Source organism: Dermacentor albipictus, chromosome 1 (genome assembly GCF_038994185.2).
Source record: "Dermacentor albipictus isolate Rhodes 1998 colony chromosome 1, USDA_Dalb.pri_finalv2, whole genome shotgun sequence".
Taxonomy (NCBI): domain Eukaryota; kingdom Metazoa; phylum Arthropoda; class Arachnida; order Ixodida; family Ixodidae; genus Dermacentor; species Dermacentor albipictus.
The window spans coordinates 335,007,611-335,028,367 of NC_091821.1; the positions used below are offsets into that span (position 1 = coordinate 335,007,611).

General features: G+C 46.2%; 1 protein-coding gene across 3 annotated transcripts in view; it reads right to left on the reverse strand.

The window, feature by feature from the left end:
* LOC135915050 (uncharacterized) overlaps positions 1-19,822 on the reverse strand; it is a 33,303-nt gene extending 13,481 nt beyond the window's left edge. For all 3 annotated transcript variants that reach the window (XR_010568500.2, XM_065448030.1, XM_065448029.2), the window contains exons 1-5: positions 19,666-19,822; positions 18,833-18,954; positions 13,958-14,367; positions 9,316-9,529; positions 7,368-7,741 (exon numbers count right to left, since the gene is read on the reverse strand). Coding sequence is in view for 2 of the 3 variants with exons in the window: in XM_065448030.1 (XP_065304102.1) it covers positions 7,368-7,741; positions 9,316-9,529; positions 13,958-14,367; positions 18,833-18,942 (1,108 nt within the window). In the remaining variant the exon portion in view is untranslated. The remainder of the gene's footprint in view (positions 1-7,367; positions 7,742-9,315; positions 9,530-13,957; positions 14,368-18,832; positions 18,955-19,665) is intronic.
* Between the last annotated feature and the right edge of the window lie 935 nt (positions 19,823-20,757).

Sequence of the window (20,757 nt, forward strand, 5' to 3'; positions counted from 1 at the left end):
CTTCAGCATGTGCAGTGCACCTTGAAATCTTAGAGGCCATGGCCAAAAACCTCAGCTTTGAACCTTGCACCAGTAGTAGCATTGCACACCACTTAATTTCAGCGTAATCCACATGAAATTATATAAGTAAATCTTGTAACAAAAATAGTTCATGTCTATTTCTGGAAAATGTTTCACTAGGACATGTTAAGGGGGGACGCAGCAATTGAAATGGTCAATTTGGTCAAAAGTTCAGATTTTCCTTCTTTTTTGTGCAATCTTCGTGGATTGTTTGTACATTTTACCTCATGATGAAAAATACAAATACACGCAGTAAAAATAGAGAAAACAGCACTTTCCCAGTGCGCTGTCATCGAAAATTAAGAGAAAATAGGGCTTCAGGAGGTGCCATTGGCATCACCACCATCTTGGTAGTACCATAACCACGAGAAATCGAAGCTTAAATTAGCCCACAGCTCTGCATTTCTGCAAAGTGAAAAAAAAAAAAAGAAAGGGGGGAGAAAGTGATTGCAAAAAGGGAATACCAGTGTCGCAATTCATTACTGTAGCCACATGGTGCATACAGTGCACTGCTATTGGCAGACACAGGTTTGAATCACTTGCGCACTTCTTTCGGCAGTGACGAGCTGCACATTTTCAGTGTTTCGGAGAGAGACACTTCATGATGTACCTGGAGTTTGAGTCCTACCTGGTGCCTGATCGAGATTTGATTTAATCAAGAATACGTTTATTTTCCTTTGCAGCAGCAAACCATTTCCTATCATGCGATCTGACAAGCAGCAAAAATGGTCAAGTTTCTGTCTACAGGCATGGTAAATTGGGGAAACCATGGGCAAGTTGCTGTCTATAGGTGCGGTAGATCATCATCAGCTAGACTTCGCACATGACACTGCTGCGGCAAGTTCGGGGTGCAATCATTTCGCGGGAAAGAGAAAGAAGGTATCGAATCCTAACGACAAAATTCCGGGCACGATCATTACGCGAGTGCTATCATTATGCAAGTAAATACAGTAAACTAAATTATGTTTTTTGGATAAATTTGTTTTTTCAGAGATTCGATAGTTCAGACTTATGTTCTTTGTGGGATCCATATAATCAGTCGTCAACTGCATAAAAATAAGCTTTTCTCTGTTCACTCGCCACCACCCCAACTGGGGTGAGGCAACTATTCCACAAGTGTCATGAAGTTTCAATGCAATTTTGTGACCTCCATGACACATTGTACACAACAGTGCTCATAATATGAACACTGCCATTATCATATTTGGCTTCACGGAGGTCTAACTTCAATGTTGTAATGTGAAAATACAGTCGAACCCACTTATAACAATATTCAAGTGCCACGAAAATTCCATTGTTACAACCGGGTTGCATGAAAAAAAAAAAAAAAATGGAGGATGGCAGAACTGATGCGAGAAAACTATAATGGTGGGGAGGCCAGTGCCACCATCACCTCGCTCCATCCGGCTACTGATTGTGTTTGCTCATTTAACTGATTCCTGGGTGCTCCTATCGCGTGTAACAAGCTGCGGCTGTCGGCATTAAAGAATGGCACTGCTATAACAACTGCAAAGAGGTGCCACCGATGGCAAGCGATATGCGAGCACCGTCAAATATTACTCTGGTGGCCCTAAAAGGGTCCTTTAAAAATTGCGAGAAAGCTGCCACGAGAGCCTGTCAGCTTGAGAAACCCAGAAGAAACGCTGAGGAGAGATTCCCACAAGCATCTCATCACATACCGTAAAAACCGGACTATAGGTCGGACCGGAATATAGGTCGATCACCCAACTAACCAATTCTCAAAATGAAAAAAAAAAAAAATCTTTTTCAATGGCAAAAAAACCGAAAGACATGACACCCTTACCTTGAAACAAATGCGACTCAGGGGGTTGCACAATGGTGACAGTATTTATTTAAATGCTGCTCGCAAGTGCACCTGGGCCAAGTTTTTAGCGGTATCGCGCGACCATCGACACGCGTGCTTGTCAACACCTTATTAACGGCGCTGAGCAGTGAAACAAACGAGATACGTGCATATGTACACATGCCCTTACTTTCGCTATTTCGCCGCTCCGTGCCGTGATGATAAGGTGCTGACAAACACGCGGGTCGATGGTCGCGCGATATTGTTAAGGGGAGACACGGCTCTTAGGAGCCGAAAATTTGCCCGAAAATAGAGTTTTCAGAAATGTCATTTTCGTGTTCCTACTACCATCCCGCACCTGTCTGCAACTTTTTATTTAAAAATACCTCGTATTGATGGCGTAACAGCGATTTAAAGATTCGTTGCCACACCCACAGCCCTTTAAATTGTGGACAAATTGCGCTTATTTCGGCTGCCTATAACTCGTGAACGGCTCGCTCAACCGCGGCCATTTTGGTATCGTTGAAAAGCTCGCGCGTTTAGCTTCTTTTTGTCACTCAGTAAACAACCCTGCGCTCGCCGCCTTCACAAATAAAACGAGAAAAAAAAAGCGTGCATAGAGAGTCGTCATTGGCCAGTTAGGATCACGTGGCTACGATGGCGCCATGTTATTGGCTTAGGGCACTGGATAGAAAAATTTGGCTGCGAGAGGCGCCATTTTGTCTTTGGTGGCGACCGCGCCGTGGGTGTTCTGTGACCACGCCACGACAAAATGCCTGGAGGACCGAAAAAGTTCCACACTGTGTATCAGTTCGGCCGAAAGCGAGCAAAAAATAAGAAACGTGCTAAGGGCACGACATCGCGGGACACTGCAACGGATGAGCAAGCGACTTTCGTCGCTAAGGCGCCCGACAACGGCGATGGAGGTGATAGCGTTCCAACAGCGCGCGGCTCTGGAACCGATAAGCAAGTGACTCCCGGTACTGGTGCATCCGACAACGGCGGTGTATCGCGCGTCTCTACAACGGGTCAGCAAGCGATTCGCAGCGATGCTGGTGATAGCGATCTGCAGACCGACGGCATCCTTCGCGCCGACTCCGACCGTGTGATAGTTGCGGCTCGCGGCGATGCAGGTGATAGCGTACTGCAGAACGACGGCATCCTTCGCGCCGACTCCGGCAGTGTGAGAGTTGACGCTAGAACTGTCACGAGCAGCGAAATAGCTCAAGTGAGTGCCCGTGATCAAGTCACGCTTGATAGACTTGAGTCGACGCCGGCAACAGCGCGAAAGACTGCTGTTTTCACTGATGCAAGCGACGCGTCATCGGCTTCAGCCGTGGACATTGCAGCTTTGTACGCGATTGTTGACTTGAACATTGTCAATGTGCTGCTTGCTTCCTTGAGATGCAAGGTATGCGGAGGTTGTGCGAAAGTAGTCACGGGCGACCGTGACTACGGCCTCGCCAAGAAACTGGTCGTGTTGTGCGAGAATTGTGGGGAAGTTGCGGCGCAATGGAACTCGCGCAGAGTTGATGGCGAAAAGACATGTAATCCGTTTGAGATTAACATGTTAGCCACACGTGCAATGATCAGCAGTGGAAATGGCCAAACAGCCATGAACGACATCTTCGCGTCAATGGGGCTTTCGCGCCGGGGACTCCACAATAAGACGTTTCAGCGGCACCTAAAGAAGACGCTAGAGCCTGCTGCCACCCGAGCTGCCGCGACCGTTATGACTCGGTGTGCGAAAGAAGTCGCTGAATTGTATGAGGACATTAGCTTTGGACACAAAAAGAACATTGCCGTGTGCTACGACGGAACTTGGTTGACAAGGGGACATTCCTCACATATTGGTGTTGGAACTGTTGTTGAACTCTTCACTGGATATGTGCTCGATTACCATGTGATGTCTAACTTTTGTTTGGGCTGCGAGAATGGCCCTAAGCCAGACAGTGAGGGCTATGAGCTTTGGAAGTTGAGCCACCAGTGCCAAAAAAACACAAGCTGCAAGTCTGGCCAGATGGAAGTAGATGCAGGCAAAATCTTGTTTGAGAGGTCACTTCAGCGACATAACCTTCGCTATACCACCATGTTGTGTGACGGTGACAGCCGCACATACAATGCAATTAAAGAAGCGAAAGTTTATGGATACATTGAAGTAGAAAAGGAGGATTGCATCAACCATGTTAGGAAACGCATGGGCACCGCACTACGCAACTTATTACAGAAACACAAGGGTGAAGGCAAACGAAGCCTCGGTGGCAAGGGGAGATTGACAGCTGAGCTGGTCGACAGGTTGGCTGTCTACTATGGGCGAGCCCTAAAATCACATGTTGGTGATGTGGAAGCCATGAGCCGTGCAGTGATGGCAACTTTTTATCATGTGACTTCCACTGACAGTTGCCCAAACCATTCCCTGTGCCCGGCTGGTGAGCAGTCTTGGTGCCCCCACAATGCAGCAAAGGCCAAAGGGGATCCAGAGCCTAGGCACAAATACAATTTGCCTAGTGATGTCGCTGCAGCTCTTTTGCCAGTGTACCAGCGCTTGTCAGAGAAGAGCCTGCTGCAGAGGTGCCTGAGGGGAAGGACTCAGAATTCGAATGAGTCTCTGCACTCTGTAATCTGGAGCTTGCTAGCAAAAGAGCAGCACTGGTCTCTTGTTGCAGTACAGGCAGCTGTTGCAGAAGCTGTGCTGCGTTTTAATGCTGGCAACGAGTATACAGCTGCAGCAGTGCTATCAGAGCTGGACATGAATATAACACCCACTGGGTCCAGCAGGGCAAAAGAAAAGGACTTGCGGCGGAGTACAAGTTCTACCAAAAAAAGGGCAGCGTCACTTGGCCTTGCTAAGGCAGTAAAAAAAAAAGCACCATGACAGCATGCATCCTGACTACTCCCCTGGTTCATTTTGAGATATATCGGTGGGGGGGATCTGTGAATAAACGGAAATATTTTGGCCCGTTTTCTCAAAGCAGCATTTCTGATGGTGTCATTGTCTTGGAGCAACAATATATTCAGTTCTGCTTATCCTACAGCAGTAATTATTTTTTTGCCAGAAAGGTAGTGAATTGGTCAGTGAAGTAGGCCTCAAATATGAATAAATATCATTACAGAAAATTTATAAAAATAATAATTTTGCCTGGCAGCTGCATTAGCTTTTACTTTGAAAATTTTGACATGCTCTAATTTTGGTCCAAATTTGTGAAAAACATTCATTCTTGCCTGGTTGGACCCCTGTATCATCCTTGATCAAGTTAGTATTCAAGCATTTGCAGTAATCACTACGAACATGTCCTGAAATGTTTTTCCTCGTTTTCTCAAAACGTCATTTTTGATGGTAGTGTAGTTTTGGAGTGACGATATCTCTGGTTCTACTCATCTTATTGCAATAATTCTTTTTTCGTCTGAAAGGTGGACAAATTGGGAGTGCAGTAGGCCTAAAATGTGAACAAATATCATTACAGAAATTTTGAAAAAGTAATAATTTCTCCAGGGTTTCACTAATGCCTTCTGCTTACAAAAGTTTGACATGCTGTAACTTTGGTATAAATCAGTTTAGAACATTCATTCTTGTAGCACTGCAACCTCTGATCATTCAACATCACTTTGATGTGCCAGTCTCCTTCATTAACAGCCAGCATTGTAGAGAGAACTTGCCTCCAAATTAGTCCATACAAGAAAACATGAATTGCTCATATTGTGAAAAGTACTTGTTGCATGGGAAAACCAATTGCATATTTGAAATCAGCATGTAAAAATACATAAGTGATAGAAGTTTTATCAAGTTGTGGCCACAAATAAAAAAAGTAAAATAAAGTGGGGTGTCCCCCCTTAAAAATTCGTCGGGTGTCAGAAGAATTCGTCAGAAGGGAACGAAGTGCACAAGCGCTACTCCGAATCAGAGCAACGCTTTGATCAGAGTCGGATGATGAGTGCTTCTCGCTGCCCAGTCCATAGGAGCGTGCGATCTCTACCGCTTTCAAGCGGATGCATTTGGCAGTCACAGGCAGCGATCTTGCACGCAGCTCGCGGACGGACTCTGCAACCTTGCCTTCCAGTTCTGCAGTCCGCTGCGATCCGGCACGAAATGACGTTTTCTTTTGGTTGCTGCAAGTTGTAATACGTTGCTTTTGCCTCCGCCATTATCGAATGCTCTGTTCGGATACTTCAAGTTCGCGTTGTGCCGCCAGGTTGCCGTGGGCTTCCGCGTACTCAATCGCTTTTTTTCTTGAAGGCGACGGTGAATTGACGCCGGCTTCCACTCACGCTTAATTTGAAACAAAATGAAAGTGCAGCCTTTAATTAATATCACTTTGCGACAATGGAAATGCAAAATGCTGGTGCCACAGCGTTGCCACGCCGCCATAGGCGCGCTGCTGCTGATGGCGATGGCGAAGGTGGCTGTTTACTTTATCCGCCCATTGTTGCAAAACTTCCGTAGTTTTTCCGCCAATGTCCGGTACATAAGTCGAGGGTCGACTTTTCACGATGGTTTTTTGAAAAAAAAAAAAAAAGTTCGACCTATTTTCCGGTTTTTACGGTACTTCTCAGTGGTTTGCCTATGTCCGTCAGCCTTGCTTGCTATATGCAAAGCTTGCCGACATCGTTCTCCGAGGTATCCAAGTGCTTCACATAGTGTAACAGAAGGTTCCTCATGAAAACGAAGCCCCGAAGGGGCTGAGTTATGAGGAACTGGGCTTCCTGTGAGGACGACGTTGAAGCATCCTGTCTTACTGCGTCACTATCTGATGCATGTTCACACCGATCGTCTTATTGGCTAGAAGCACTTAGTTACCAAATTTATAGCCAAGCACTTGCTTTTCGCCGGTAATGTCATGCATTGCCAATGATCAGCGGACGCATCAGCCATCTTCTGTTTTGACGGCGAGTCAAGCAAAGCTGAGAAACCATGCAAGCAATCTGCTTGCAATGCAGTTGGCGCAACCTATTCGCGTTTCGGAGGGTGGGGTGGCGTAGAGCTATGGGGGTAGCCCATTCGTGTTCGGAGAGCTGGAAGGGTGACGGCAGAGAGCCGCGTGGAGATGACTGGAAAAGAATGCATGGCGGCTGTTGGAGTAGCGGCCCATCGTGTAGCAGCTTGAATTTCTCGTTTTCTTTTTTTATTTTCAGGAATTTCGCATTTCACTACCTATCGGCTCGGACACCCAGCAGTCGGACTTCCTCGTTAGAAACGATAATGCAGTATCAGGGCACTGTAGTAAGCGGGTTATTTCACCATGGAAAACATACAAAAATTGACGGTGCAGCAGCTTCTCATTGCTGTAACCGATATATTGTTAAAACCGGTATCGTTATAAGTGGGTTCAAATGTATGTACATATTCTTAGTCTACAAATGGACAGCAGTGCCTGAAAGGGTTGAGTCTAAAACAATGCTTGTGATCAACACACTTTCATGCCATCCTTATGGGAACATGCACCTGAAGAGCCAGCCAGCTGTGAAGGCAGATACTTCATCTAGGGGAGCAGAATGCAGAGCTTACCTCCACTGAAGTTGTCAGCCGCTGGGCGTCCTCCCCCGTAGCCACCATCTTGCCTTCCCCCATAACCCCTGTCGTCGTAGCTGCTGGCGTAGCCGCCACCACCACCGACGCCACCAACGGGGGGTGCATAGCCAGCACCACCACTTCTGAAGTCACCACCTCCCCTTTCCATCGGGGGCTTGTTGTAATCCGTGTTGTAGCCACCAGCACCTTCGCCATAGCCGCCTGCGTTGCCACCTACTCCAACTCCGGGACCCTGATAGCCATTGCCCATCATGTCCGAAGGTGCTGCATACGAGTCCTGGTAGGTGCTCCGACTGACAGGTGCTTGTCCGTAGCCATCATCATAGCCACCAGTGTTTCCATAATCTTGGCTGTGAAACAAATACGGAAGTAATTGAGAGTATGCCAAAAGTTCACTACAAACAGTCATTAAATGCTCACAAAGATTTGAGCAAGTTGAATTTTACACTGCTTTCAGGCTGTGTACAAATATGAATCACTATTAATATGCCAGTACAATCATTAGTAGTTTTTTCATCATGTCAAAACCTTAAAATTACGCTGCAAAATAGTAAAAGTTTGACTGTGACTGTTCTGTTTGATCTTGCCAACTTGTGCCTTATTATATAGGGTGTCCCTGTTTGCAAAGCTGTTCAATCAGGGAAGGGGGCAGGGACCACCCTGAACCCTTGGGCATGGCGAAATAAAAGTGAGCAGATAGCATATCCTGCTGTTAACATCTTGGCTGAATTTCGCTGTCGTGCACAGCATATGGATCTCACAAGCGGCGCTCAAAGTCTCCTTTCTCTTAAAAGCACACTTTTCAACAGTAGCCTGCTTCTCACTTTCTTGTGCCCTTTATTTCATAGTATAGCAGATTCTCATAAACGGCCGCTCTTGGTCAAGAGCTCAATAAAGGAGGGTGTTTAGATTACTGTGATTCTTCCGACTGCTACTGTGTATATTTACTGACAAGGCTAACAGACTGAAGTGAAGATCTGCTGTGAAATTTCGATAATTACTATTGTCTGTTCACGCTCGGCCACCTGCATAAGAACTTTGGCCACCCTGCTTATTGGTGTCTAGCCGCCAGGGCTCACTAATTACAACTAGTTTTGAACACTCAACTAGCCTCAAACCACGCAGAACTTAAAATCCTTACCGTGGTTAGAGCATCAATCACTGTGGATAGATGGTTTTGAATGCCCCGCCAAAAATAGAACTCCAGGGTTATGGATACCTAACGCCATCTAACCAGTGATAGAAGAACTAGTGCACATATTCTTTTGCATTCTGTCACAAGGGCTCCAGCAAAAAAGGGTGCAGCAGAGGAGACAGCATCGAATTTTTGCAAACATGGCACCGAAAATGCGTTGCACGCCGCTGAAGTCTTCTGAAAGTGATTCTGCTGCTTCTGATAGCGACATTCTTGATGTGAGCAGTAGTGAGGTCTCCGTAGAAAACACTAAATCGTCTCATTCTGACCCCGACATGCGTCATGTAGGTCATGAAACAGCTGTTAACGTCTTGGTGCTTTCATGGCCGTTTTGTTAACTTCGTAGGCTCCCCACACACTGTGTCGCATGACATCGATTCTGACAGGGCGCGAGATCTGCCAGTTTTTTCATTCATCTTTTGTGCTGTCTTCTATTTGTTCTATGGGGGGTGCCTGGGAAGAAAATGACCTTGGCTCCAGAAAGGTTTGCTTTCCTTTTTTTCTCCCTTGCCCATACATTAATATTTTTCTCACTTCTTGCTAGCAGGGTTGCAACGTTTACTGTACAAGTATGCTGCATTAAAAAATGGCAGTTACATCTGGGCTAATTTCAGTGGGTAACATCTCTAATTGACAGTTACCCAAGCCTGGTTCTAACCGACAGATGGTTGTTTGTGAAAGCATTAAGAGCGACTATGTTTCAAGACAGATTACACCACTTTTCCACACCTTGCTCCATTGTTGTAGTAGTTGTCCTGATAGGAAGCGCCCGTATTCGGGGGTCCCTCCCAGCGACCCCGCTTGGCAGGTGGTCCTCCAGCACCCATGCCACCACGTGGTGGTAGCATGCCATGGCCAACTCCCGGCGGGGCATCTCCCCTTAAGGCAGGCCCTCCACGCATTGGTGGTCCGCCAGCTACGGGTGGTCCTCCCACAAAGCCACCTGCACATTCAAGAGGGGATGCAAGCATTAGCAAAAAAGCATGAAAAGGATTATTCTTTAGACATGGTGCTTTTGGATTCTACAGCTTACACTGCTTAAGTTCGCCAAGTTCCAATGGCAATGTGCCAATGTCTCATTGCCTACTAGCAGGAACGAAAATTAGGGGTGTGCAAACATGAAGATATTCTAATAAGGTTCGAATATCAAATAATTATATGCATGAAACTTTCGGGTACGTTCACACCACCGAACTATGAGGAACAGCAAAATCTCATAAAGATGTGTTAATTATTAGTTCCAGAGTTCTTGAGGTCCAACTAGGTGGTTCATGTGTACGCCCGAGGAAGAGCCTGGAGAAGTGCCAGGACATTGTAGGAAGCTGAAATTCACTGTGATGATCCCGTGACAGATATCCCAGGGAGCTACAAAGCCCCTTTCTTTAATTTCCCCTCCAAAAAATTTTAACGTAACTTTGAATTTGATGTAGCCAGTAATGACCACATTCATCAAAAATAAATTGCTTATAAGTTAAGGCGGGACATAGCTACTCAAATAATGCTCCTGATGTTTTCCCTTATTATTAATGAAACTTTCCATTCTTGTTAAGACTATTGCGCTGATTTCAAATATGTAGTTATTTTTCCAATAGACCATTTAGTTCTGAAGATAAATGAAATTCGTTGTTCATAATTTGCAGAAATAGGGGAAGAAAAATGCACTACGAAATTCATATTTGCATGCCTGGGTACTAGAAAACATTAGGAACACAATGGTAGCAATACTATTTTGATACATCAAATATTAATTTTATAGCAATTCAATCTTTACCGTTCGAATTGTGGCTACCCTACTGTCTGATCTAAAGCAGAATTGAAAATATTTAAGGCATAAATTCCAAAATCTGATCCTACCATTGTGTACTGTGCACACTCAGCTACAAGCCACAACAAAAATTATGGCTCTACCTGCTTTGAAGGCAGAGATATCGCTGCCGCAAATCAGCAACAAGTCAAAAGTCGGTGTTTTGAGAAAACGAGAAAAAAGGAATACATTCACTTTTAATCAAAAGTACAGAAATAATTTCGCAATATTTTGCAGTGAAAATGGCTAAAAGCCACCAGGAGTGTAGTCGCTCTGACCACGGCCACCCAAATGCAACAAAAACATTTGGTGCTGTTCACCGATTCCCGGTGGCTTGCATTGCGCGCGCGGCAAGGTTGTCATTCACGCGGGCCGAGCTCCACGCTGCCGCAATATCGCAACAACATGCGCACGTGATAACGAACTTTATGGCGAGGACAGATTAGCATTTGCTTTTGCCTACTGCGACGCTGCCGCCGCACACCTTGCACTTGACAAACGACATAAGTGCGTTCACGGAGTCCTACTGAGGATAACGAAGCCTGCCTCGGCGTTGACTGGCGTGGCTGCAACGTCGTCGGTGCCAGTGAGCAAATCTAACACCCGCTTTGTTGCTGGCATTGACGCAAGAACCTGAAGTTTTTTTTGAGCATTCATCTTTTGCTGCAACAAATCTGCACGCTGCAACATTGCAGTGTCACGCCGAACGCGGCCGTTGTCCGTAACGATTTCACTCATTTGTGAGCTGGCTAGGCCTACTTTGGCATCGTCAACGGCTTCGGCATCATTTGCTGTTGGCGGCGAGCTATTCTCTATACTTTCTGAAGGAATGGAGCGCTTTTGAAAGTTATAAGCTGATCGCTTCTTTTTGCCGAACTTGTGCCTCATGGCAAACTTCCCCATTGAATCAGACATAGTTGGGCATGTGGTAAAAAACCTACGAGACGCGCTGTCGCGTTGCCTGCGGAGTGCAGCAGACGACAGGAACCTCGCGCAGCCAACCACAGCACATGTTTTTGGTCAAGTGCACTAGTCAAAACGAATCGGATCGTGCGTTCGGCCTGTCTTTCTCCCCTGGCTGCGATCACGCGCATAGAAAAAGAGCTACGCGCATAGAAAAAGAGTTACGCGCCGCGATAAAAAAGGGCCGTTTTTGCGTGGAATTGAGCTCACAGCGATGTTACGAATTGATATTGCGGACGAAATACTCTTGCGCGAGATTCGAAACTTGGTGAATTCAAGGAATATTAGCAGTAGATATTGAAAATTTCATTTTCAAAAAATAGATTTTTTTTTTACCGCAAAGAGCCGTGTCCCCCCTTAACTGCACCAGCTTTTAAAAAAGAAGCTTGTTGCTTTCTGGCAAAGTCATTTAGGAACAGAACTCAAAAAAAAAAAAGAAAGGGAAAAGCGGCACACAAATCTGAAGAGCGGTTCTTGAGATATCGCCTTCTCCAGCACCACTACTAGCGAAAAAATCCATTCTGAGAAAATGGGCCTTAAAGTTGAACACGTGTTTATTATTAGAAAGCTCCTGCTGAGCTTCTAATTAGAGCTTGCAGCTCCAGGTACACTCAATGTGTCGGATTTCAGACTGGCGACAGCCGACAGCACAGTCCCGCCGTTGAAAGCATCTACGCAGTCGGCACTCGCTACGGAAGATCGGAAGTTCCATGCTCGTACAAGTCACATATCGCGCACCGAACATCTGCACCATCTTGGGCTTCGTTGCCAGCATCGCGTGCAGCAAAGAACCAGCGGAGGGGGGAAAAAAAGCGCAAATCTAAAAGATAGCGCAAGGCGATGAGAAGCTAGCAAAGCAGGCTGTTGAGGCGGATGGAGCAAGGGGCAACAACGACAAGCATGGCAGGCGCGGCATCGAAGGGAGCAGGTGCGCACTCAGTTTCATTTTGGCACCAACAAATCTCCCGGGTCATTGATGCAGCATTCACAGCTAGCACTATCAATCCTGTTGAGATAAGCACCTTCACCTATCTGTTTTATGGTGTGTGACACGTAGTGTCATTGGCAGTGTACTGCATGTTTTAGCAGGCAATAATCCAATTGCGCCACAGTTCCCTGCTGCAGACGGTACAATGTGGGCATCACATTTCGCTATGGCAGCATCCGGCGTTGCCCACCAGCTTGATTTTGCTTGTTTCCCATAGTCCTCCTAAAACACCACACAATAGGAAAACAACAATGCGTCTCGGACCGCAACAATCCGTGTGACTTTGTATCACATAGATGTCAACAATAGTAGAATCTGTCGATATTATTTAGTTACTCTGGATTGTGTGTTTTTTCCAGGCAGTATGTTTTTTTCTCGCATTTTTTTTTTCCAAAAGGCATGAAGAACGTTCTACTGTACATACTCCTGTTTCATGAGTGGTTCCTTTCGTTTTTTTGGTACGCTTCACCGCACTATATTGCATTTTCACTGCGCAACATAACTGCATTGCAGCAAAGCTGAGCCATCCACAATCTTCGCAGATGGCTCCTGCCAAAAGTGAAGTCAGTGCCATTTCTGACAGCGGAAAATTGTTTCAATGAAAAACCTGGCACTTATCCACAGGAAGCCTGGTAGTGAATGTTGAAGCAGTTAGGGTTAGAGTTGTAGGGGTGGCTATGGCTGTTAGCGGATTGGAGTGTGAGAGAGCTGGTTAGACGCTGTGAGATAATCAAAATAGCAGTTGTGGTGGCATGGATTAACCCTTTCAGGGTCTATTTTTTCGCCACATGCGGCTGCCCAGGGTCGATTCATTCTTAATTGCAGATTTAAGTTCAAAGGGACCTATTTCAAAAAAGATATTTTGCATTGGTATATATGTACTGCTCATTCATTAATAACAACAATAAAAAAGGAAATAAATTAAAAAAGTAAATTAAAAAATAAATGTAAACGGAACAGCGTGAAACGGCGCATTCATGATTTCTTCAAGCCTACTGCCGAGCCGGAATAAGTGCGTGGAAATAAAGGATTTCATTTTCCCCCTTAATCTGCTTTTTCAGACACCTGTTTATTTGGACATTTTCGCAATCCCCGTGAGGTCCGAATAAACGGTCGGCGACTGTATTCCCACAGCGGCAGCACATGCCAGGAAAGAAGTTGGGAAATTGGCATGCTTTTTAAATGCTCAGATGGCGCCATAAATATACGGCATTGACCCTGAAAGGGTTAAAGCTGTTTTGAAGCTGCACCCACTAGAAATGTCTTGAAAATTGGATGGCAAAGGGTTTCAGCCGTCCTCATACATTGGCTCTATGGGGTTTGTGGAGGTGCGGTGAAACCATACAAATTATCGGGCATGCCCAAAAAATTGGTTGACTGTACAGCCTAAATTGCCAGAGTTCTGCAGGCGAGGTTTTCACACAAGACCAATACATTGGATCTTTTGAAGTAAAACGAGCACAAATAGATATATATATATACACATACATACATATATCTGAACACACTTGGCACTTACAGAGACAGCAATTTGGGCTTGTTGGTGATCCATTACAAGCACTAGATGTAGCCAGAAACAACACACAGATCAGGCTGCACAGCTTGTGTGCACTCACCTCCCCTCGCAGTGTTGAAGTCGCCCCTTCCACGGGGTGCAAAATCTCCACGGCCCCTTGGTGCAAAATCTCCGCGGCCCCTTGGTGTGAAGTCACCACGGCCTCTTGGTGCGAAGTCACCGCGGCCCCTTGGTGCGAAGTCCCCACGACCTCTTGGTGCAAAGTCCCCACGACCTCTTGGTGCGAAGTCTCCGCGGCCTCTTGGTGTGAAGTCACCACGTGTGGGAGGCCCCCCTCGTCCACGCGGCGTAAAGCCCCGACCTCGGGGGACAAACTCTCCAGTGCCTCGTGAAGAGAAGTCACCAGCACCACCCCGACCTCGTGAGAAATCTCCGCGACCCCGTGGTGTAAAGTCACCCCGCCCATGCCCTTGGAATTCCCCGCCTCCTCGTGGTGCACCTCGGAAAGCACTGCAATGAACAAATGCCAATATAGTAACGCTGCTGAAATAAAAGACAAGCATAGCAAAGTGGCTGACAGAACACTAGTTTTGACAGCAGTGAGCAAGCTGGTTACCAGCATTATCAGTGTCAACACCCCGTACCCAAAAACCAGGACAAAAAAAAAAAAGTGCTTATTACCAGCGGTACAAGCCTCACTGCTAGTGACATGCAAGGTGGCCAGAGCCTACTGCCATGCAAACTCATAAAAAACTGCAAACATTCTCTCGATGGAACTAAAACCTGCACATGAAATGCTTTGATAATACAGTCGCCGACCGATTTTCCGGACTCCGAAAATTCGGACATGCCCGATTATTCGGTCAGGCTCGCGGCACCGCCATTCTCCCCATAGACGATAATGTATAACAACTGCCGAAAGTTCGGACACCTTGCAACCTCTCGTCTGATTTTTCGGACACTCCTTGAGCCAACTCGGTCAAGAGCGCCATGCACCAACTCTGACCGGTGCATGGTTCGACTTGCTGAACGCCATTTTTGTTTTGAACGGAGCTTCCCTGCTGCCCCACGAAGTGGCGCTACTGGAAATCCCCGCTCATCATCATTGTTTCTGGCTGGTTAGCTAGAGTGGCTCTGCGGCAGTTCCGGTTTCAGCTTAGTAAGCCATGTCAAGACAATCCAGCAGCTCACTTGTTTCTTCGCGCAAGACGCTGCGAGCAGGCCGCGTTTTTCGTTTGTGCGACTGGTGTCGGCACGGTGGCGTTTGCTTTGTGTGCTGTGTCGAGGTTTCGGTTAGCCAACGCGGCATACGTAAACATCGCGTCAAGGGTCTAATGGCGCCGACAGTGCCCGCGCAGACTGCGCTGGGGAATGCCGGCAAGCGGGTGCCGGGAGGCCTAGGACTTGTCACCTTCCGATGTGCTCCCTACTGATGCGGAAAATGTTCTGCCGAGACCTGCGCAGTGGTTGCATTGCGATTCCGGACACCGTCTCATTTGACAGTTTCATAGGTGCTGACACTGCTGTATTGACATGCGCAGAACTCGACGACGGCAAGATCATTCGTCAGGTTTCTGCTGCACCGCCGGACGATGATTCTGAGTCGGAAGATGACGCACCATGTGCTACGCTGCCGTCGCATGCGGAGCGTGTACAAGCAGTGACTGTGCTTTCAGCCGCTAATAGTGACCGTACGACCCTCTCCGAGATTCAGGCTTATCTAATTGCGCGTAAACGGAACAGCGTGCAACGGCGCATTCACAATTTCTTCTAAGCCTACTGCCGAGCCCGAATAAGTGCGTGGAAATAAAGGATTTAATTTTTTTTTCTTAATCTGTTTTTTCGGACACCTGTTTATTCGGACATTTTCGCAGTCCCCGTGAGGTCCGAATAAACGGTCGGCGACTGTACATGATGAACCATTATTCAATCGACCCAGGAGCTGCGCCATGGACCTGAGATCTGACCTGAGCCCTGAACAAGCAGCATGAGCACCCTTTCTTGGCCCCCCCCCCCTAATATTTCTCTTTCATCTGGACCGAAGAAGATAGAGAGGAAAAGAGAAAAAAAATTGCAAGCCACATCTGTTCAGCTAAGCTTGGCCATGGTCACTAAGACGTCTAGAATATGTTTCTTACTTCTGCAAGTCTCACATCAGCACAATGCCAAGCATTTTTTCATCCCAAGAAAATACAGGCTTAGAAATTTGCAACAGCAACTAATCCAACACAATATTTTTTCAAAAGATCCTAAAATTTGGGCGATTCGGAGAAACAATTTAAGAGAATGCCCATTAACGTGCAAGCCACTGCTACACATAACATACAAATAAAATTTTTTAAGTGGTGGTCAAGAACAGAAATCTTATTAGCACGAAAGCTGGTTTGGGGGGTGCTGCAATGAGCTTAAATGCTTTGTGGGGAACCAACCTATAGAAATTTGCAACTTAAGGCTCACACACATTGAGAGATTTTCCAGCAGAAACACAGTGGCCAAAACATAGCCGTTTGCCGCCGATCAAGCCAGGCATAATATTGTCACCGGCAGCCCGCCGAAAACGGCGAACGCAGGCAGGCAGTTCGGAATGCTGTTTGCCGCTTATATTGTTTTCCGCTTCTTTACCGGTTGCGCTAGCTAGGCAGCACGACTGGACGAGCGCATTGCGTTGTATGTTAAAGCTACTGAAGTTTGCAAGAACTGAAATTGTTTGTTTCATGTGGCGCGGTAAATCCTCGCAGCAGCTGTCGCGCACTTCGTGTTCTTACATCTATTTTATGCGTGGCTTCGCACATGTTTAACTGTTGATAGTTGCTGCATGCATAACTCTTGTCGATTCTTTTGAGCTGCGAAGTTTTCACCCTGCCTTGTTTGTAAAGGGTATAAATCACGCTGTGTCTTATTGGAATGATACCAAGGAAGTGCTTCTTTAACAGCTTTATTCTTTTCGCCCGAGGGCATCTTAGATATTGTTTGCGTTTTTGGAAATTTGTTTAGAAAATAGGTAGTTCGGGGCGAGAATCGCTAATAGCTGCTGCATATGGTATTTTTGTTCCATTTCTCGCTGAAAAGTTCGCGTCCCATTTGGGAAGTCATCACACCTCGATGCTGCCTGAGCAAACTTAACACGCCGAGTGATTTGTTTGTTTCCAACGTAGTCCCTTCTTGCAGGTGAGTTTTGTACTCAACTGAATTCTTTCTTATACTTACGCCGCAGACGATTAAACCGGGCCTTGTCGCCAGCGCTCATCTACTTTGATTGGCGCTGCTCTGCCTTTAAATATATTATGTGGCACCAATCTCTAGTAATATAAAAAAGTACTGAAAAGTTAGTCAGTCTTTAGCTTTGTACGTTTCCAAGCAGCTCCCTTGGGGAAGTTAAAATTGCACAAACTGCAGCGGGAACGGTAATTCATCGGCGTATGCAGCAGAATTGCATCGGCGGTAAAGCACTAACACGCGCTTTTATTAACCCATGTGTTTGGCGACTTCGTTGGCTAGCGTACGCGTTTCCATCAATAAATTGGCAATTACTCTTCTTGAGGCGACTTCGACTGCACTTATTTTTGGATCCCACATGTATTCATCGGCAGAAAAATCACAGCGTCATATGCAGAGATTGCACCATGCGGATTTGTTTGATATAAGTCTGCACTAATGACGGGTGCTCATTATTCAGGTACAGAAGCAGCATTACGGCAATGGTAGAATTAAAAAAAAGAAAAAAAAGAAAAAGAAGAAGAAAAAACATCTAGAGGTCGCATCACTCAACAAAATTTATTGGCTAGTGAACATGAGCTCGACGTCATGTAAATGGGGTTCATGGCGTTTGTCTGCGGGACACGCCTTGCACGTATGTGGACCATGTCCCAAACACCGTTAACATCGTGTTCATACCCGCGCGCACAGAGGTCAGCATCTTCCCTACAGCTGTCACCGCAGAAGAAGCAGACTGGCACCCGAACAAAGGAGAAATCACAGCCGCCAACTTCAGCCATCCTTGCTGCAAAGGGTTGTCGTCTGCTACTGCTCCCGCGTGTACTGTTGGAAGCACCCACTAGGTGGCTTTCAGTGGCGCCTCTATAGGTGGTGCACGAGGCGTATAGGCTCACGTGCAGGTAGCGCGAGAATAGGACACGGTAGCGCACTCCATCCTTAGCAGCTGCAGTGTCGGGCGCACTACTATGTTCTATTCTCGCGCTACCTGCATGTGAGCCTATCTTCTCCCTCTGCTTTGGAGATAGTTGTGCCGCTACAAAGGTATAGTGCGTGCTATCCAGTCATAACCACTGACGAGTGTGCACATCCTATTAGACCACACTGCGCAGTGATGCTCCCGCTATATACTACAATATTTTCGTTTGTTTTGATTCTGGTTTGAAAGCGGAAGAAAAAGATGACTGTGCAAACTGTAGCATATGCACCGCTGTTGAATATGATTTAACGCTATAGCACATACAGATTTGGCAGACTGTGCTACAACACTCCCCCTACACTGCAATATTTTAGCTTTTCTTTAATACTTCTTTTATCCCAGTTAAATAAAACATGCCCTGAACAAATATTGCAGTATAGGGGGAGCACCATCACGCAGTGCTGTCACACAAATGAGTGCACCTGTAAGTGGCGATGACTGGATGGCACTATACTTTCAGTTATGGTTTAGCCATGCACTGCTGTGTTCGTTTCAGTTGACGCCGTTTATCTAGTTCCGGCTTTGCGCTATTGCTAGTTGCTCATAGCACTTCCGGGCGACGAAATCATGATTTCCATAGCCGGGCGATCTGTCGCGCGGCGGCCCGTTTCGTCGCTGTCTCGAGCAAAATCGCTCATATGGGGTACGGGCTTAACATATATGTCTTCAGCGAGTTTAGCCTCAAGAGTACCATTTCCATTCAATGTGTGTGACCATTCTCTTGGGCCCAATGATGGGCACTTGTGTGAAAAATAGAATGCAACAAAGCAGCCGAGTGCTTACCCAGGCGGTCCACCGCGGCCTCTGGTGGGTCCACCACGGCCTCTTGTGAAGTCCCCTCGGCTCATCCCTCTGGAGTAGCCTCCTCTACCACGCATTCCTCCACCATCCATCTTTCACGGTTGCTGAAACGAAACATGAGAAGTGCGATAGACTCACGAGGTCAAGCTACGATTGATATACGAAGGCAATATGCAACGCAATACCTGACCCTTGTACGAGAACCAAGTTCCGATCGCTCTCCTACTTGCCGGTCTAGCGAACGCACTTTCCATAGCAATTTTCGCAGTTTGGTGCAGACATGAAATTTCGCGCGCAGATTATAGATTCAACTTCTGAGAAGCGTGCACTCCTGAAAAAGCTTTCACCAAACAATACCGTGACAAAGACCACGGCGACAAAAGTAATGTACATGAGGAGCCGCAACGCTCAGTGAGGTCATTATTACCATAACCTCTCACTACGCATCACCATTTTCCCACTCGGCAGCGAGGACGACGCTAGGCCTACTCTGGGACTTGACAGGTATGAAACCAGCAAACTCTATCGGAAAAGCAAACATACATAGATGATTTTTTCTAGGTCGCACCTAAACAGCACTCAGAAAGCCACTAGTTTCAACTCCGAACAAGCTCGTACTGTGATATTGAACAAGTGCGTCGTCTTCGGGCGTCGGCGATAGGCCTAGTTCATAGTCGACAAAGAATGATCACGCGGGGAAGTCGGCGCGACACCTTAACAATGCATTCAATGCACACGAAACAATCAGAGCTGGTTCATACGGTCAGCACCAAGTAGTATATACGTGACGTATAAGAATAACAAGTAGTACTCACAATTTTTGCCGGAATTCTACACGGACAACCAAATGAAAGAAATGCGATGAATGACGGGAAAGAAATGACGCCGGCGCCGGTTTGCCGGTACCAAGCAAAGCGCCACTGGTGGTGAACTGCGTACTTGTAAATGCGGACGCTATTTACTTTCTTTAATTAAAAAAACTACGATTAGCAAAAAATTGCACGATAAATAATGTAACACATTATGCTATATTGGTTTAGTCATGGAGTAAAGCAAGCGTAGACGTAGGCCAATGCGTAGGCATTGCCTCTGATTGCCTCGCTGCCGAACTCTTTCTCTTTTCTCCTCTCCACTAGTTTCGGAACTGCTGGGCGCTACCTGGCTACCTGTTGATTTTTTATTGTGGCTACCTCGCGTGACTTCTGAAATCTTCCTCACGCGTGCGAGCCGATCCCGAAGGCCATTAACCTTCATCATATCTCAGCGTACGTTTGCAGGCATTACAGGCGACAGCTGTTCTAGTGCCAAACAACAAATCCTTGATGCACACCCAATGATTGTGCTGCCAGGGTTTCATCACGGTACTGACCACGTAAACACCGTGCGCTGGATGAGCAGCCGTCACCACCACCCGCCGCCCGTGATGAATGCTTGAAAGGAGCGCGTCTGCTTCAAAAAAATGACAACCATTCTTCTAAAAATGGAATGGCAGCGAATACTGACGAAGATCTCCACACTGACTCTTTTTCTCAATATTTTTCAGCTACTTTCACTCACTTTAGGCAAGTTTTGTAGCTCTAGCTCTACACTTGACAGATATTTTTCAATATGGCCTCAAAATTGGCCGAAGTTCAAAAACGTCAAAAAAGTGACAACTTTGATTTGGATTTAAAAAAAAAACATCATCGAATTTCATTAAAATTTGCCTGAATAATCCTCAATACTCGATAATTATAAGGCACAAAAAAGTGTTGCATTATATTGTTTTAAAGTATGAAAATAAATACAAAACAGACCATGATTTCAATCCCTATGACTACTCAGTATTCCCTCTTTTAGGATGCGCAATCGTGAGAAGCTGGATTTAGTATTGGTTTCTTGTTGGTAAATTTTAAATGCTACAGTTG